Here is an 18,847-nt window from a genome sequence, read left to right on the forward strand (position 1 = left end):
ATCATCTGCCAACTATTTGACTGTTTTCTTTAAGGACTAGTCAAGCCTGACAGGTAGGTTCGACAGTGAGCGAAACACGTAATCCTATGTCCGACTTCCTATCTCAGGTGCAATCATTGGTTGTTTTGATTTCTTGGAAAATAACTGCGAAAAATGTGTAGCTGTGACAGACCAGTTTGTTCAGCAGAGTAAATAATGAACGACATAAAAACAATGGGTGCTTCAATGACAGAGTTGGTGCACTATTATGCAACTGCAGTGTGATGTCAAATGATTGTATCAGCACTCACATACATAATAGCACTAACAAAACAGGTCTTATGAAGATTAAGCCCTTTGAATAAAGGACTATGTAATATTGAAAATAGGAGACAACAATCTGTGTATCCCTTTATTACACATGAAAACATAAAAAATATATACAAACAAAAACAAAAAAACATTTTATAATCATCTTTTACTGTTTACCTTCAAAAAGTAATCACAAAAGATATTCGAATCTCTTACATAAACTTTCTATTTAACAACATATTGGTTTGTAATGACCCTCTGTTATCTTGTTCTGATCTTGAGTGACAACACTGTCTCGCAGACAGAGATGCCACAAAGATGAGATAATGTCCCGCATACCTTGTAACACCACAGAGTGGATGAAAGTAGAGTCATAAAGAAAAAAAATGTAGAGATAATTCATTCTCAGTCATCTTGTGTCCTTAGGTGTGCTTTCTGATGACTAGAACTTAATGGCGTAACTCAACACCTTCCCACAGCAGACATTTTTCTCTGTTCAATCTCAGGGTGGGAAATCACTTCAGCTGAGAGATAAGTGACTAAAGCAACAACATTTATGCTGTGTGTCAAATCACATACTTCTCCGCTTACACTTATTATTTTGAGTGCATGAGTGCATTCACACTGACAGTACAGAAAAATTATTGCACTTTGATTACTCAGCTGGTGCACTCAAAACGGTCAAAAAATTGAGTGTGGGACACTGGACACTTCTCGTCCTCAATGGTCATCATTTTGGCTATGTAACGCAACGGGTTGGAACAAATCAAACAATAGATGTTGGTTGTAACACTAACCTGTGAAAATGTGTGTACTATGCTAGTAAGTTCATTAAGTACTCTGCTCACTTCATGGAAGTGTATCAAAGAACTATCCAATTTGAGACACAGCATTAGTAAACCTGAGTACTCAGACTTAATTTTAAGTTCCATTCAATCACCTATAAGCTTTACAGCAAAAGCTAGCATTCATTAAATCAAGGCTAGACATGGGTAAAACACCTTTGAACTCCTATTTTTCTTTTCTTTGAAATGTTGGAGTCAAATGCTTGGAGAAAAGAGCAATTAACAATATATGAACCATTTCACTGGCAAAAAAAAACACTTTAAAACTAGTGGATTTGCACGTAACTGCGTTCCAGCTAATGCCAGCCTACTGTTATTATGTTAATTGGAAATTCAACCATAGCAAGATATTGACCCTTTCATTAGAGCAAAAAATTTTAAAATTGATAGTTAAGCACTGAATTACTTCCAGGATAACATCAGCCTACTGTAGCAAACATGTCAGCTAATTTTACAACTTGCTACCATCACCAAAACATTAAACATCAATAGCATCACATGCTATTATTACTAATATCAAGTATGATAGTTTAAAACCCTTATTTAGCTAACCATTATTTTAGTTCTAGAAAAGTTCAAAGCTTACTTTATTATGTAAATTTAAATCCATTGTCTAATCAGTTGCTAATCGATTCAGAAGTGAAGGATTTTAAGTGGCAGGCAGTTACCTTACATTTTATATACAGTACTGCGCATTATTATGACAACACTTTTGGCTTCCCACCTTAAAATAAGAGTAAAATATTTGCCGTCTAAGCATGGTCCAACAGAAGCTTTCCCTTCCTACTCTCTGTTGCTCACTGCTTCTTGCGCAGGTGGACATACAGGACTGCACTAATGAGGAGTAGGGGGACACACAGCCATGCTAGGAGGAAACAGTAGCCAAAGCGTCCTTTACTCAGGTCTCTGGAGTCGCTTAAGATCTCTTTTCTGTGGAAGGTAAAGATGAGGCAAGCAGTAAAGACCGTCAAACCTGCAAAAGTCACACATAAAGAATATTTAGTTCATACAGAATTAATTTAGAAAATATTTAAAGTAAAAGAATGTCATGCATCAATGTCAGTTGAAAACAGCTTATGCTAACCGGCAACTCCTAGTTTATAATGTGCAAGCTGGTAAGTGTATTGCTAGCCATAACATAAGATAGGAACAAGTGCCTTTCTTATTTTACCGTGTACTGCTACTCATTTATTATGACAAATAAATATTTCTTAACATATGGTAATTTTTATTTGTGAGTAGCTTTTACCTGATGATAGATAATGTTAGCTGTTAGCAAAGTGTAGCAAAGAGGAATGTCCTTTTTCCTCCAAGTTTTAGTGTTTGTCCCTTATATCCTTTCCTATCCTAATTGTGATGTCAAAAAAAGATTGGTGAGACAGCTTCAAAATATCTAGCACGTTTGTACACAACATTATGACTAGTATTCATGCAACATCAGTCATTTATTTCAACCCTTGATTTTTTCCCCCATATCTTTACAAGATCTGTTGACTATGACAAAGTCAACTTCAATCTGGTCAAAAAATATGATTTCAACACAGGAACTTTGCAAAGAGAAAATACAATAATAGTAATATAAAGACATCAAGCTGCCTCTTCACATTAAGTTAAATATATTAAATATTGGAGAACTGAAAGTGGAACTTCTGTTACAAAAAAAAACTATCAGTTTTAAAAGTTATTGAACATGTGAAAAAAATCTGGCCTTCAGATTTGATTTTTGTGTCAAACATTTATATTACTTATGGAGAAATTATTCAAACACCTGCAAAGGCCTGACAGAGGCCTGTGAAGTAGAACAGTCCCCCTTTGGACATGGTGAGCAGCTGACCCAGAAAAACCAGGAAGGAGATGGCAGAGAAGACTACAGAGAGGATCATGAGGGCCTGGACGGACTGCAACCAGTCTGAGAGATCAAGTCAGGAAACGAGCATAAGACACTGACTCACAGGAAGGACCAAAAGCTTTTAACGTTTTGTGTAATATCCTTTCATGAAGAAATGCAAAGTATGATAAGAAAAGAAACAAAACAGTATGCAGAGGTATATGCTGGTAAGAATGTAGATGAATGCTTTTAAAAAGTACCGCTTTCGTTTGTTGCTGCACACAACCAGGTGCTTGAGGCATTATCATGGAAACAGTTATACCAGAGGTCTGTGATTTCTGAATCGGCCCACACCCACCAGGACTGCAGGGAGGGAAAGAAAGAATACAACAAAAATAAAGTTCTATCTCACTTTGGTCTGGCATATGAATTAGGAAAGTTGCTGTGTCAGCAGATTTATCAGAAAAACTTTTATTGTGTCTTACCTTCTCCAAGGTGGCGATGAGGAGCATGGCCAGGGCGACAAGGTGAAGCACTGTGATAGATATAAGTAGGAACACCATGGCTGCTTGATGATGAGGTAAGCTTGTGGTAGCCTTTGCAGTGATAGTCCTATGATAAAGTATGAGTAAAAATAATGTTACATCAGAAGCAGTAAGTCTGTGTAATCTATATGTGTGTGGATTTGTAGTCCATTATAGAGCTACAGTAAGAAACCCCCTGTTCATCACTGCTGTCACATCCGTCCATGTTGTCTAAAATGGACCTTTGCCTAGAACAGGGGAGTCTCTGTCTGCCCCTAAGCACTTTGCATCTCCACATCTGCACCGACAATCTCTGACCATTATAACATGGCAGACAAGAGGGGTTTCTGTCTCTCTCCTGGGGCTACATCAGAACATCAGCTCCCTGTAATCGAACCAGTTGTAAACAAACTTGTAGTTGGAAACACTCGCCCAGTGGTGTGACACACTTTGGTGCAGTTTTTATGAATCAGGGCACAGCCGTTATGCCTGGCGTTGGGATGTTGAAAAGAAAATTCTATGATTTCTGTCCTTTTTTAATTTTTTTTTTTTTTTTTACAACTTTTTACGAAAATGTAATGACTAATATTTAAATCAGTGTGGTGACATATTCTGTTAGATACAGAAAAGAAGAAGTCTCATCATTTGGTAAGGTTTGTGGCTTTCACTTCCCCTAGATACAGCAGTATGAAAAAAATTTAAAAACTAAATAAAAGTGAGAATTTTTTTGGAAGAGTTTCAAGAGATTCCAAATAGTAATTATTAACATTAACATGTATCAGTGTTGTTGGCAGTTTTTTCTCATGGCTAAATTATAAAGGGTGTGATGCACAAATCAAATATATTTTGTTTTTATAGTTTTAAGCAGAGTCCATCAAAAACAAGAATTTGTTACTTTTTGCTCTGTGTTTAATAAAATTGACTGCAGCCTTGTTTCAAAAGTCATTGACCCTCTTCAAATGGAAGCACTTGACAGAGACATTTACTTTTTCCTTACGACCTATCTTGAAGTTTTAGCTGCACTCACACTTTAAGAAGGGGGTAAAGTACGCCTTGTGCTGTTTGTCTTTCCCACTCTGCCCATAGAGGGAAAACGCTGTTGCTGTTAGATTGTGGACAACTCAGAAAGGCATGTGTGTGATTACATACTACAACATCTGGTTTATATAACAGTTAAAGATACCTGGCAGGGACACAACTAAGTAATGACCATGTTAAGTGCAAGCATGTTGAGTAGAGAACAAAAGCATCTTTGTAAATTCAAACAGTAAAACAAGGATTCTGTCACAGGCTTACTGTCACATTTTGATGTGATCTGCACCTCATAAAACAAAGGTTGCAACAAAATTAGATGTTTGTGTCATAAAGCAGTAGAAAATGCACATCACTTCTGTTCCACCCAGCATAATCATGATGTTTCAGGAATTTCTTACCCCTCTGCTTCAGTAAGCCAGTACCTTTCAAGAGGTGTTATCAGTATACTCCCAGTTGCGGTTTTGCTCCCTCTGAGCCTTTTTGCCGTGATGTTTTAGCCCCAAAACGTGGACAGCAGGACACAAAGAGGAATGTGGAGTTAGATATAGGAGGAGTTTTCAACACCCATTTCCTCCAAACATCCACTGCCCTCCCCCTCAAATCTGTGGTCTGGACTAACTTGACACCAGAAATAACATTCCACTGAGTTAGCATCATCACACAACATCTTCCCAAAAATTGAGCTGCAGTTACATAATCTGCCCAAAAATCTGTGATAGAAATAAGAAGAAGTAATATTAAAGTGTAAAGGCTTTCACTGTTTCAGCCAAAAACCAGACCCATACAACTGTGCCAGCTGTGCACATGTATTCATCCTGTTCAAGCAGCTACACAGCCTGGCATACGGACCACCACAGTATTTCCAGAGTGAGGTGATTAAACAGCAGGAAACAGCTGAGCACTGCCCGCTTTTTTCATCAATGTGCAGGAAATTTCAGACCACCCAAGTCACAACACACCAGTCAGAATCTCAGTCTACAAATTTAGTTTAGTGAAAAACCCTGGTATAATGAAAACACTGCGCATTCTCCCACCTTGGAAAGAAATTTGCCCAACAAACAAAAAATATTTCTTAGTACACTCAAAGATATCTAACCAGGTTTTTGCAAATTAGTTTGCACCCAAAAACACTTTCATTCCATTTGTATCAAGGACACTATTTGTATTCACTTGAAGCTGCAACAACCTGGGACATCTCATTTATTAGATGCTGTTACAGCTGAGTCTCCAAAATAAATGAAAGTACCTTTGTGTGAAAATTAACAACCAGTTGAAAAAAATAATAATAAGGCAACTACTAGATATTGTGTTATATATAAAAAAAAGTAAGCAGGATTGTATTTAGATGTTCATTCATCACATGCTGGATGATTCAAACAAGGAACATCTGTATAGAAAGTCATTGGCTAACGTCACAATTCTTATACATTCCTTAATCTTAAAGAAAGCTTCAAGTTTCTGGAAGTTTAGGGGTTCCCAAACGTTTAAGTTACCAACTCTAAAAACAATGGTGACACAAACAGGAGGTGCCCACATTGGATCCTTGATGTATTATATACCTCTAAACTATTAAAGTTTTTATTTTTTTACTTTGCAATTTACAAAAGACAGGAGCACGGTACTTTCTTTAGGTATCATGTTTCAACAACATACAGAAAAAACTGATGACATTTTGAAACCACTGCTAGTATGGCTGTTTGAAAAGAAGAAAGAAAAGGTTGATACAATAAATTAATAACGTAGTTAAGTAAAGGAACCCAAAAATGTATTACAAATTCACTGTGGTCCTATGCAAAGCACAAAAAAAGAAAACACACACAAAAGGTGCAAAAACTAAAACCTTTCTCTCACTCTTTTTTTTTTTTTTTTTTTTTTTTTTGCATTTTCTTGCTTGATTTTGCATTTTCTTCTCTGTTGTTGTGTTCTGTTTTTGTGTGCTAGCGAGTTTTTCCACTTCAGGGCCACCATAAAAATGAGTTAAACGGTTTGTAATTGGTGATAGTAATTTCGATTTATCTTTAGAGTACCAGAAGCACTTTTACTCTTTACTTTTTCTAATGGACTAAATCTAAGTCCAAAAGCACAATTCAACGTCTGGACACCAAATAGTTCCACAAGACTTTACGATGGACCCATAGCCTATATAAAACATGGATGGACATGGAGGGATGGACCCCATAAGAGCCTGGGATCGCAGTGCGCAGAAGCAGCGAGTTGTTTCATCAAGAGAACAACAGAGCCTGTAATCACTACTTCTCTTAAACCACAAGCAGTGATAGATTATTTTTGCACACATTCCTTGGCGTCAGCCTGTGTTACTTTCGCTCTGGTGGTGACCTACTTGATGTAAAAGTTTCGAGTTGGCTAATTGTTGTTAGCTCGTTTTGGGGGAGTTAAGCGCGTGCGTTTGTTGTCACGACGTACGCGACACCAACAACCGTTGATGGTTCTTACGCGATTTAACGGTTACAGTCTTCGTGCCAGGAGGACTTCGGCGACAAGAGCAGAATGCGAGTTTAATCACGGAGCAAGGAAGTTCCCCACCTCAGGAGGAGCAAAATGGACCAGCCAGAGGTACCGCACAGCTTTTTTCTTTTTTTTTGCAACATCTCCGTTACTTTTAGTCCTCAAATTAAGCTGAAATATGTCATAGTCAGAACAAAATGGGATGAGGTTCAACAAACGCGTTGTATATCATCTCCTGATTTGCTCTCTTGGGTATTCGGTACGTTATTATCGTCATCTCTGTCCAGACTGCTTTAACTTTTCAAGTTACGATATGGACGAGTCATCAAATCAACTTTAAGCTTGTTGCTTTACGGAAAAATGGGAATTTTGATGTGCATAATGCAACATATTAAGTTAACATTCATTCTCAAAGTATTTTGAAGGCTTAGTTTGCATGATGGGTGGACTCTGGAAATAGCTACTCATGAGAGGGTCAGTTATGTTGGTGCAGGGCATGCATCGAGAAACATAATGACCGAGATGGTTGATCTGACAGCACAAAATGAACAGCAGCCTGCTTTTCGTCCAGTTTTGAAGTTATTCGACCGACACTGGTTAAAAAAGGAAAGGGCGACTCAACAAACCGGGTTAGCACCGCCAGCTGTCTTAAAAGAAACAGCTGTTTCTCAAAATGTTCAAACCATTTGGGCCAACGCCAAGTGTCAGTTATCCCACTACAGTCCATAGTTGAGGATAACGACTCTGTTAAAGTAGTGTTCATTGATACAAATATTGTGACATCTTTCTTGAAATCTAGAGCTCTCATATTGTAAACTATCATTAAAATTTTGTTTGAATATAGTTTTTACCAATTTCCGTGAAGTAGTCCAACCTAAGTTGCTGAAGGGCATTACATTTAATGAAGATGCTCTGTCCTTACCACCTATTGACACTCATAATTGATGGATTTGATGCCAACAATGTCAGTAAACAGCCCTTTCTAAATATGACAGTTGACTTTTGGTGACTTTGTCTACATGTTGTTCCCTCCAGGGGGAGCTGGAGCAGATTTCCAAGTGGCTGGGTGAGGAGGGACTGTCTCCAGACTTGCCCAGAGAGTCCCAGCTGTGTTTGCTATGGCGTGCCTTCCAGCATACAAGAAGCCGTCTGAGCAGAGTGACATGGGATCTGGACAAACAGCGCTCACAGCACTCTGCAGAACTCACAGAGGTGCAAGTTTTATTTGTTGTCATGCAACATCAGGAAAAGTTGAAAAAGATCCACAATGAGTGGCTGAATAAGTGTCTGTCCGTCTGTCTGTAAGGTACGAAAGTCCTTGGAGCAGATCCGAATCTTTACGGAGCACAAAGACATTCTTGCTCAGGAGATACAAGATGAAAATGACCAGCTCAAGGACCAACTTCGGCGTCTAATATCCCTTCAAGGTGATGATTTACCTGTACACCACCTAAGAAATTGATTAATCTTACAGCATAAGCAGTATTAACAATCTAAACTTCTCAATATCTATCAGTGGTGTGATAAAAAAAAAAAAACTCTTTTAGAGCTGTTTTTGTATTCTCATATCATTAAAGATTTTAAGAATACTGTAAAAATTCTCTCTCATACCCTGCAAGTTCTTTTTAAGTAACAGTCATATCTTGTTAGTCCACAAAGTTGTTGCTTGAGTTGTCTTATCCTCCGTGTGGAAAGAGTCCTATGATCATTTCTCCAAGGAAACTTCTACACTTAAGGATTTGGATTTGACCAGTGCCAGTAGGCACATCACTGTCCTTTAGACCGGAGGAAGAAACACTCTTCTTTGTAATTCACCCTTTTTAATTTCTCTCTTGTCATAGATGCCCAGATAAGTGAGGTGGCTAAAATGCTGTATCAGCAGGGTCTCACAGAGTTGATTCACAGCAGCCCCAGCGAGCAGGTGGCCTATCTCCTGGTGGAGAGAGCCTCCTTACTTGAAACAGGAGAAGTACCAGACCACCTAAAAAGTCCAGGAAGCAGAGGGGTGACTGAAGCCCAAGCTGAGCTGCAGAGCACAAATACGCAACAGGTAAGGGAGAGGGCAAAAACAGCATACACACAGACACACCTCATCTTCTTAGCTTGTTATAAGCACTTAAGAAAAGTGTGTGTGATATTTATAAATGCCCACTCTTCTGATTTTGTGACTAAATGTTTTGCAGCAGTCCCCCCACAAGGGGGCAGCCCGTCATCACCAAAATCCATGGAGGAAACTCTTTGGACTACACAAAGCAGTTCAGAGCAAAAATACTTTTATTCCGGTATGTTCCCTCATGTTGGGGTCAGTGAAGCTGCATGTTTGCATGGTTAAGCAGCATCCACATTAACCACAGCTTTTGTCTCTTTTTTAATGTTTTTCAGCACTTTTTCTGCACGAGCTAGAGAGCTTTGCATGGTAGAGGAAATTCAAGATACAACATAACTCACAAATCTTGATCAAGAACATTTATTAAGGTCTCTTGTATGTTTTTACATGCATATGGCAATGGTCTTCAGGCTTGGCTGTTTAGACAGTTCTTTTACTCGTCTCTGCAGGCTGAGGCCAGGCGCTTGGCTGGCCAGGCAAACAGTGTGCAGAAAGAGTGTTCCCGCCTGGAGCGTGACCTGGAGGAGGGCTCACGTCGACTGGCCATGGCTCACAGTGAGATCAGGCGTTTGACTGATGAGCTGGAGTCTTCTCATTTGACCCAGAAAGCTTATGGTGAGGGGAGAAAATCAGCTTTCTAAAAACAGACTCAGATTTCTTATAATGTTAATACATATCCTGCTTACTCCACTGGTTTAATGTTTCTCTGTTGGAAAAAGAAACAACACAAACCTTCAGAAGAATCTGTAACGGGTGTCACAAATCAGTTGTGCTTTAAGTATTTTTTTCTAATACAACAGATCATAAAACCTCTGAGCTAACTTGATGTTTTAACCATCCTCCACTGCTCTTTTTTTGTAGAGCCTGAGCTGCAGGCAGCACAGCAGGAGGTAGAGCAACTCAGACAGGAAGTAGAAAAGTTGAAGAAATATGGTAAGAATTAATTTTTCATGTCTAATTCAAGTTTTATGAAAAAGAGGAAGGATACACTGCTGAGTTTGTTTCACAGACAGAAAGACAAATCCAAATACTGCCTAGCTTGTTGAGTTTACCTACTTAACCGGCTCAGGGGTTTTCAATCCATTTTTTTTTAAATCCTCATTGATTTTTTTAAATGCATAATGTTAAAGCACCCACAATAAACCAGCATTTCATAAATGAATTTATAACAACAGCAAGGTCCTGGCATACAACTTCAGCAGAAGCTTTGTCTCCTCTGCCATCATTTTACTGAGCAAGGGACCCAAGTAACCGTGGTATGCTGTAAATATGTGTGTGTGACAATGCGTGGCTATGTGTTTTCTGTGAGGGCATGGATATGGAGGTTAATGTTTGTGTATGTGCACTTTTTCTGTGCAGACAGTGGCAACAAATTTCCTGTGAAGGACATCAAAAGGATCAATCTATCTATATTATTATTATTAAAAAAATCAGGGAAATTGAGTTCCCACCTTTTACATCTACCTTTTATATTTTATATTTAAACAATTATTTTGATATCTATTTTATTGCAAAACTCTGGTATGTAGCTTTCTTGCAACTACAATCTATCTAAATGTATATTAACTGAACTTTTTTTGCCATTTAATTTTGTGGCTTGAACATAGATGTGTTCCTTTAATTTAAATTCACAGTTTTTCTGTCTGTGTGTTTTGTTGACCTCGTATTGATTCGACGTGTGAAGCACTTTGAATTGCCTTGTTGCTGAAAAGGGCTGTGTAAATTAACTTGTCTTGCCCTTGGTTGTTTATCGAAAGAACTGGTTGAACTGCGAAAGACCAAAGAGCTAAATGATCGCCTGGATCTTGAAATCAGGACCTTGAGGACCAGGGTCCGCTCCCTGGATGCTGAGAAAAACTCTTTGCAGCAAACGGTAAGATACCTGCAGGAGTGAGATAGTTTTCAGTAAAAACTCTCCAGTGGACCAGAACATGAAACTAAGAGGACACCTCAAAAGTACATTTTCCTTGCATGCTCTTTTTTGACAGTCATTTGCTTTGTACAAGTTAAATTAAAAGTTATTTAGTTGGAACAGACTGTGTCACCACTGAGCACTGAGCAACATTTAGTTTAGTTACTCACAGTGACAGCTACACATGCTGCTAGCCTTGTAGATTCCCTGTTCACAAATCCGAAAGATGAAACACAAATTGAAGACTTGAGATTGTTGTGTGTGTATGAATGTGTGTTTGTTGCAGGTTTTATCCCTTCAAAGAGAGTTGGGGAGGTTACAGTCAGACCTGAAGGAACAGAAGCCACCGGCAAAACAGCAGCTCCTACCTGTGCAGGTTCAAAGCAGGCAGGACACGGAACAGACTGATGTAAACCGTTTAACCCAAACTCATTTCCTGTTAAGCAAAGTGTGATTTTATTGAGTCTTTGTAATTCATGATTGTATGTTGGAAAGCTGTTGTATAGTCTGTTCTAACACAAGAATGAACATCAGCTTGCTGTTAAAATTTAAGAATATTTTTATTCATAAATCATCAGTTAAACAAAAAAAGGTATGGAAGGAAAAAATAACACATTTTTAATGACTTAATTTGTGCTTGTCATTCATAAAGACACTTAACATTTATTTATTCAGTTTTCATTTTATGCTGATATTTCTATAGACAGAGGTAGCTCTGCTGGGACAAGCCCCGCAGAAGCAGCTTAAGCCCTTGCAGGTCCAAAGAGAAGTGAGCCCCATCGGTTAGATTCTACGGGCTGAATGCACCACCTAGACTTTTACTGAGTCAGCCATTTCTCTCACTAAAGACTTAGGTATGAATCTCTGAGACAGGCCAGAGCGACATCCAGTCTAGTGTGTGGCCCAGTGGTTAGTGTCGCCAAGTGGCACACTTCTACCCACTCTACTCTTCATTGAAGATTTCAGTGGGTAGTATGGAAAACACAACCCAACAGAAAAAGTGAAATAAAGCTACTCATTGAGTTGTGTGCAGAACTTACAAATGTCAAAGAACTGTTGAATTAAACATACAAAGAGAAGTACAAACAAAAAGCTTTCAATTAGTCAGTCCTGCAGAGAGCTGACAGCCCCATTAAAGAAGTCAGCACCTACAGAATGAAATCTCTTGTCTCTTTTACCCTTCACAAAAGTCACTCACGCATGCTTGATCCTTTCCCAGTTATTGTTAAAAAGTGCTTTCTTGTTCTTTTGGTTCTTTTTAGACACAAGTAACAGAGCTGCAGGAAGCTAACCAGACCTGCTTAAACTTGCAGACGGAACTTGAGTCTCAGGCTAAATGCCTTATGGAGAAAGAGGAAACTGTAAGTAAATAAAATTGTTTTGTATTGGGAATCTGGACTCATCCAGTGAGACGGTTTACCTTAAGAGGTGCAATAATGCTATTTACAGTGTTGGATGCCAGAATTGCTTATTTAATAAGTAACTCAAAAACTACTTAAGATGCACATGAGATTTCTCCAAATGGTAACGTCACAAAATCTCCTTAAAGGGCATAGGAAATGTAAAACCCACCTATTCTTTGATCCAGGCAATGTTTTTGTTCCTCTTAAAACTTTTTGAGTCAATTTAGGGTCTAAATCATACAGACATATTTTAGAATCTGTCATTTCAAATAGCGCAGTGATGGTTCGCTTAATGACAACTGTGCAGCAAGGCAACAGTGGAGGAGGTTTCTAGAGGCATTGAAGTGAAAGTCTCTCTGAAGCCTGGAATTTTCAAGCAGATTCGACCTCAATTTGGCTTTCCCGACAATCAGCAGAGAAATCTTGTCCGGGACCAAGGTTGGCCCCAATGTTGGCCCAGATTATCTTCTAGCGTGAGCAGGTGAGGGATCAGTCTCATCTTTTATATTTATCAGGATGACTATGCCACTTATTTTCGCTAAGGATGACAAAAGCCAAACAGAAAGAACCACAGGAAGTTATCGAGGACAAAATGTGGTCCATTGTTTTCAAATCTTGTAGTGTGTGCATGTTTAAGATTTAAGAGAAGATAATATATGAAGATTCTCCTTATATGTGTGATACAACCTGATTTCAGATTCTTTATATTTTTAAAATCCTGAAGTGTGAGCCAGGCTTAACAGACAGTGGCTCGAATGGGGCATTTTACACTTTTTTGAGCTTTTAACCACATGAAGCTTTAAACAAAGTCTTCAGAGGAAAAATTTAGAGCCTGAGGAAAAGAATAATGTTTGCTCTTTTTAGGTTTAAAAGTGAATAATCAAATGGCTCAGCAAATTATACTACCAGAATAAAAAGAAAAGAGCATTTAAAGTTGCACAAATCCTGTCACATTAAGAATTAGATAAAAATAACTATTTGGAACTAGGTGCCTTGCATGCTCAAATATTTTATGTTTATTGGTATAACTCATCAGTATTTTGTGTGGAGTGCCAGTGCAAATGACAGAAAAAACACTTGGAGACCCGTAGATCTCTGTCATGTTTGTTGGATATATGAGGCCTTTTTTAACTTCAAGCACCAGAGGCCCAAGTGTGTTCAAACATACTTAAATGATGCTGATTTGGTTTTTTTCTAGTCTGATTTTTATATAAGGAAACATTTTCAGTGTAAAAAAATAATTATTAGAAATGAAAATGCAATAGCTTTCCCTGGTCAGACCTCTTGTATTATGGACACTGCTCCAAAAATCAAGCATTTGGTAATGACCCTGATCTGTGTGTGTGTTATGTGTCTCAGGTCTTATCTCTGCAGAGGGATGTGGTGCAGCTGCTGTCAGCCCTGCAGGAGCAGAAACAGCTGGCTGAGCAGAAAGTCCTCACAGCACAGGCTCAGGCCAGTCGATCAAACCAGCTAGCTCAGGTAAGTTTTACTGAACAGATCCCTGGGCATTTAAGAATATTATCCCTGTTTACCAAACAGCTGAAGTTTAACCTGCTCTGTAAAGGAAGCATGGTTTATTCAGGCTCATTGTTTCAAGTGATTCAAGTTATTCTTTTTGAAGACTGTGACAAACTCATCTGTTTCAGCAACCTAACATGAAAAATTAAGTTGCTCTTGATATATGTATGAATGTTGATTATGATGTGTTTCCAGTCCCAGGCAGCTGAATTGACTGAGAGCAAAGAGATCTGCAGAGATTTACAAAATAAGCTCAGTGTTTATTCAAGATGCCTTTTGGAAAAAGAGTCAGAAGTGAGTGATACAACATCTTATACAACAATACATGAAATGCAAAGTCATTGGTAGATACCCTTGGCTACCAGTGGCCTTTGTTAGTATTTTATTGAACTCTTTCTTACCCCTTTAGATACAAACCCTCAGGCAGCAGTTGGATTATTCTCGTATAGAATTGGAGGACGCTATAACTACTAATAGCAAAGACAAGAAAATTCTTGAGGATGAAAGGTAGAATTTTCTAAACGCTTACACCATTTGACAAACAGGATTTTTGCAAGCAAGCTCTTGATGTTTCTGTTTTAACTCTGTCTATGTGCTTGAAGTCTGCAGAACCAAGAGGAGGTAGATACACATCATAATGAAAACACTCACTGTAAGCTTAGAGACTCATTGTCAGTAAAGGAGCAACCGACACAAGTAACACACCTGGAAAACACAAGACAAAAGGTATTTTACTTAACTGAAATACTCTAGATTGTTAGCAATCAACAGATCCGTCTCTGATTACATATCTCAAAGTTAGTTACTCCTTTGACTGCTGATGGTTGTTTTTTTGTGATCAGGACTCTCCTGAATTTGAGGAAACAATGAAGACTTTGTCAGACACCCAGTTAGAGTGTAAGACACTCAATGAGGAAATATGTGTCCTCCTTGAATGCCTCGACGAAGAGCGGAGGTGAGAGGCCTGTGATGATGCTTTCCACTATAACAATCAAAATAGAGACTTGAGGCTACAGATTTGAAATTGACACGATACTTGCAGTCACATGAAAAGGATAAGAACTGTTTAAGAAACCTATTTCTCCCTCCCGCCAGTATTTATGCTCTACTGATAAACTACTTAGCTTACCACACAGCCCTTTATTTTTCTGCAGTTTAATATGGATCATTGATGTCTTCATGAAATGGTAGTAAGATGTTTTGTTCCAAAAAGCCTATAAATCAAGCATAGCAGCATTGTTTCCGGGCTCTCATAGCCCCTCTGTTCAGAACGCTCTGATTTAGTGGGCGTGACCCTCATATGTAAATGAGCCACTGCTGATACCGCCCCAGCCCAGTGTGACTGAGAGCGGCGCCAAGAGCTCCGAGTGCACAATGTTTAAAAAACAGCGAGGCTCGTTTACTGTAACATTACAGACTAAAACAACAGGCTAACTGCAGCTAAAGTTAGCATCCTGAAGCTAACACAGAGACAGGGGGGACACTGAGGAAAAGCTCTTACATCTGCTCCACAGCACACAGCATTTAAAATACTCACATTTCCAGGGTCCGAGGTTTGTTGGTGGATGGTTAGTAATGCGCCTGGATTCAGGACCAGTCTATTTGCGAGCCCTCTGTTGTACTGTCCAAAGTTGGAAAAGCAGTCGGCCGTGAAGTGACTAGCACACACATGAACAGTTTTACTGAGTGTAGCTGGCATATTTCCTTGATAAATGAACTCAAGCCACTTAGTCTTTTCTTCTTGTCTTCTTCTGAGATGGGAAGCTTGTGCATGGAACTGCGTGGCTGTTTACAGCCAAAAACAGAGCAGTGATGGCTCTTCAACTTTGGCTTTCATTCTGGGGGTGGGCAGGGAGGGGGTTCGGGGGTAACTGCTCCGGTGGACCAATCAGGTCAAACTTGCTCCCAATTGTTTGAAAAAAGGGAATTGCTGACGTTGGCAAATCCCAAAAATCCAAACAGTTCGTTTTAGGTCAGGATTTTACATTCACAAGCACTACTAAGTACAGGTTTTGTCATTAAATATCACATTTTGTGGGCTGGGTGGAAAGCCAAAGACCCACAAATTTCACTAAAAGACTTGATAAAGTGATTTTTGTGTAATGTGGGACCTATAATTCAGCCTTTTATATTCCTATTCTCTGTTTTTGTGAATCACCTTACAGCAAATACCATGAGATGAAGGAAAAACACAAAAGAAAAATTCTCCGAGCCAAGCAGAAGCATAACGATGACACCACTTGGCGTGATGAGAAGATCAATACTCTAGAACGAGAGCTTTCCCTGTGCTCTCATTCATTAGCAAAGGTAATGCACAGCTTTACAATAATTTGTTACAAAAGATGTTTCAAGTGTTTTTGCGTGTTCCAGTATTTGTTTTACAATCCTTCTTACACTATCAGAAAGGTAACAGGGTGTGGTGATTGTGAGAGTCAAGATCATCAGTGAGGACTAAGAATTAAGAAAGCTGCTTCATTGGCTATGAGGAATTTCTCTATTTAGTCCAACACAGTGATGAGTGAATGATAATTTTTTTTTTTTTTTAATGTTCAGGAGAAAGAGCTCACCTTTAGTATAACTGTGGAAAATGACAAACTACTTACTGAAAGGAGAGGACTACTGCAGCAGCTGAATGAAGAGGAGCACAGCAAGAAAGACTGTGATCTGAAGGCTTCTTTGTCCAAATGCAGGTAGTAAACTTTCTTATGCAGTATGAAAAACCAAACAAGGGATGTAAAGGTATCATCAATTTCACAGTTTTGAGGGCAAAAGTGTCTCATAAGGATCTGTGACAATGGCAAGTCAATTTGTTTCCAAGCAAAATAGAAAAGTAGTTTAACTTCAGCTTGTGGAGCTTGTGGAAGCTACAGTGACTCTGGTCCTGTACATGTCATCATCGTTTAAGTTCCGTCTGCTAATCCTGCAAAAATTGTTGACACCAGCCTCAATTCTGTTATAATGGATGTCCTAGTGGCTTTTAAATTTAAAGCGTGGAAACACTTGAATTTGCAAGAAAAAAATCATTCAGCCAAGATGGAAGACTCCTAAGAAAGCATATGTGGCTTCACTTCCTCATATCCCATTGAGAGTTCAAGAGATCACAAAACATGGCTGGGTATAAAGCTGAGGATCGATGAACATTTTCTTTGACACCAAAGGACATGGGGGTTATTAAAATTGTGATAGCCAAAGTACAAATTCACACAGCTCTCTACAAAGACACACAGAGCTTCATGCAAGCAGAATGCATCTCGCTTGCCTTGGATGGGCAACTTGACATGCTACTAAAAGCTGTATTAAAAGGATTTGTTTTGTCTTTTTTTGATATATGACAATAAATACCATAACTTGGACTTGTGGGAATATTATTGTAATGTGAAATTTCAATACCATTACATCTATTTTATGAGCAGACCAGTTCACACACTTTGTTTGTAGAACTGAGGAGAGTAGTGTTTGATAAATACCTGCTCAGTGTAGCTAATGGGATGTTTGTTTTGACCTCAGAGTGGATTTCTTAGAGATTGAGAACAAGAAACTGGGAAACGAAATGCTGCACATGTCCAATCAACTCGCAGTTCTTGAACGCAGCCTACGAAATGTGAAGTCTTTCCACTTAAATGAGGTACTGTATACAGTCAAACCTTCATCAGTACTGCTGTACTTTTAATAGATATAGATAAAGTGAAGCAAAGTGATGTTGGTACCTATATTAAAACATGCATCATGGTCTGAAAGATGATCAAAGCTCAAATGCATTTTCTGTTTTGTTTCATTAGGAGCTTAAGAGAACATCTAATCCTTTGCAAGTTTTCAAATCACTTCATTTGCAAATCCCAAGGTAGGTCTCATACTAATGAAGTACTTCAGCCATTTGTTTTACCCTCTTATGAATCACAACTGAATGTCTTTTCACTTTGATTGCATCCCCAGTGTGATGATGCCTGAGTCTTGTGAAATTCAAAGCTTATTCAGAAATACTCAGAGCAAGCAGCCAGAAGCCACTGCTTCCTCTTCTCTGTGTTTCCTCTCTGGATCTCTGTCTCAGTCATCCGAGATGGGCTACCTGAATCTGACCTCAGCCCAGAGCCTCTCAGTCCCCTCTGCTACCTCGGCTGGCTTCAGCAGTCCAGAAAGTTCTTGTTCCTGAAATCTTCTGTGTATGTATCATGTATAGACTCCTCACTTTTTATTTGTAAATAAAGAAATAAATTAGCAACACTTATTTTTTCCTATTTATTCCTCATTGTTTTATTTTCAAGTCACCCTTAGCAATTAACAATAAATTATTCTTCAACAACCAATATCAACCTACACCATCCTACATTAAGCTTATATAATCTTTATATATAGAGATTATATGTTAAACGCATCTTGCAGCTACATTTAAGGTAAAAAATGTTAGCCTCCCCTTTTTCCCAAATTTCTCATGTGTTGTTAGACAGACCAATGTTTTTTTACAGTTTCCCAGCATCCTAGTGCTATTTTGGATACTTGTATTATTCTAATTCACATGCAAACAAGATTAGTTCAGAAAAATGAAAAACTAGTATGGTCAAAATCATGAGCTTCTATAGCAGGGGTGGGCAACCTGTGGCATAGCTGGCACCTGAGGCTATTTATGTCAACATGCAGAGAAAAACTACAAAGAGGGACAAAAAAATAAAATAAAATAAAATAGTTTCATTATTTTTTTAAGAAATTGGGCATCCTATAAATGTTCTTATATTAAAATGTAACAAATAATGTTAAATAATTATCTAAATCATGACGTTACAAGTGTGCAAATGTGTCTTGCAAGTGTGTTACCGCAGATGTCTTGGGAGCTCAGTCTGTTTACTCGCAATAGCATCCATTTAGTGGTGTTATCAAGGGAAACAAAGCAAGTTCCAGTCATTCTCTCCAACAAAGTTGG

The 18,847-nt window shown here is 38.6% G+C and overlaps 2 protein-coding genes across 3 annotated transcripts; one reads left to right on the plus strand and one right to left on the minus strand.

Annotated features, from left to right (window-relative positions):
• Nucleotides 1-1,799: 1,799 nt before the first annotated feature.
• emp3a (epithelial membrane protein 3a (MAM blood group)) lies at nt 1,800-7,062 on the minus strand. 2 transcript variants are annotated; one of them, XM_074678724.1, is made up of 5 exons: nt 6,978-7,062; nt 3,450-3,576; nt 3,225-3,327; nt 2,905-3,045; nt 1,800-2,109 (listed from the first exon to the last, which is right to left on the minus strand). In XM_074678724.1, the coding sequence occupies exons 2-5, from the start codon at nt 3,525-3,527 to the stop codon at nt 1,934-1,936; spliced, it is 498 nt and encodes a 165-aa protein (XP_074534825.1). In that variant the 5' UTR covers nt 3,528-3,576; nt 6,978-7,062; the 3' UTR covers nt 1,800-1,933. The 2 variants fall into 2 exon arrangements, with proteins under 2 accessions (XP_074534825.1, XP_074534747.1); XM_074678646.1 differs by lacking the exon at nt 6,978-7,062 and adding an exon at nt 4,922-5,034.
• LOC141791473 (uncharacterized) lies at nt 6,711-18,143 on the plus strand. Its single transcript, XM_074671990.1, has 20 exons — nt 6,711-7,097; nt 8,025-8,201; nt 8,296-8,416; nt 8,831-9,039; nt 9,173-9,271; nt 9,546-9,711; nt 9,958-10,029; nt 10,854-10,969; nt 11,295-11,417; nt 12,271-12,369; nt 13,771-13,893; nt 14,128-14,226; nt 14,342-14,439; nt 14,535-14,658; nt 14,775-14,887; nt 16,098-16,239; nt 16,486-16,622; nt 17,440-17,557; nt 17,712-17,773; nt 17,866-18,143. The coding sequence occupies exons 1-20, from the start codon at nt 7,083-7,085 to the stop codon at nt 18,080-18,082; spliced, it is 2,430 nt and encodes an 809-aa protein (XP_074528091.1). The 5' UTR covers nt 6,711-7,082; the 3' UTR covers nt 18,083-18,143.
• Nucleotides 18,144-18,847: the final 704 nt, after the last annotated feature.

Source organism: Halichoeres trimaculatus, unplaced genomic scaffold (genome assembly GCF_033239565.1).
Source record: "Halichoeres trimaculatus isolate MK-OKI-2021-1 unplaced genomic scaffold, fHalTri1.1 fHalTri1_scaffold_1, whole genome shotgun sequence".
NCBI classification, from domain to species: Eukaryota; Metazoa; Chordata; class Actinopteri; order Labriformes; family Labridae; genus Halichoeres; species Halichoeres trimaculatus.

Excerpts from the sequence above, each read along its gene's own strand:
- emp3a (XM_074678724.1), bottom strand. The coding sequence starts at position 3,527 with ATGGTGTTCCTACTTATATCTATCACAGTGCTTCACCTTGTCGCCCTG. Across the intron at positions 3,046-3,224 it reads TGCAGCAACAAACGAAAGCG|ACTGGTTGCAGTCCGTCCAG; the intron begins GTACTTTTTAAA and ends TTGATCTCTCAG. Across the intron at positions 2,110-2,904 it reads CCTCTGTCAGGCCTTTGCAG|GTTTGACGGTCTTTACTGCT; the intron begins GTGTTTGAATAA and ends TGACTTTTGCAG.
- LOC141791473 (XM_074671990.1), top strand. Across the intron at positions 8,417-8,830 it reads GCGTCTAATATCCCTTCAAG|ATGCCCAGATAAGTGAGGTG; the intron begins GTGATGATTTAC and ends CTCTTGTCATAG. Across the intron at positions 14,440-14,534 it reads AAAATTCTTGAGGATGAAAG|TCTGCAGAACCAAGAGGAGG; the intron begins GTAGAATTTTCT and ends ATGTGCTTGAAG.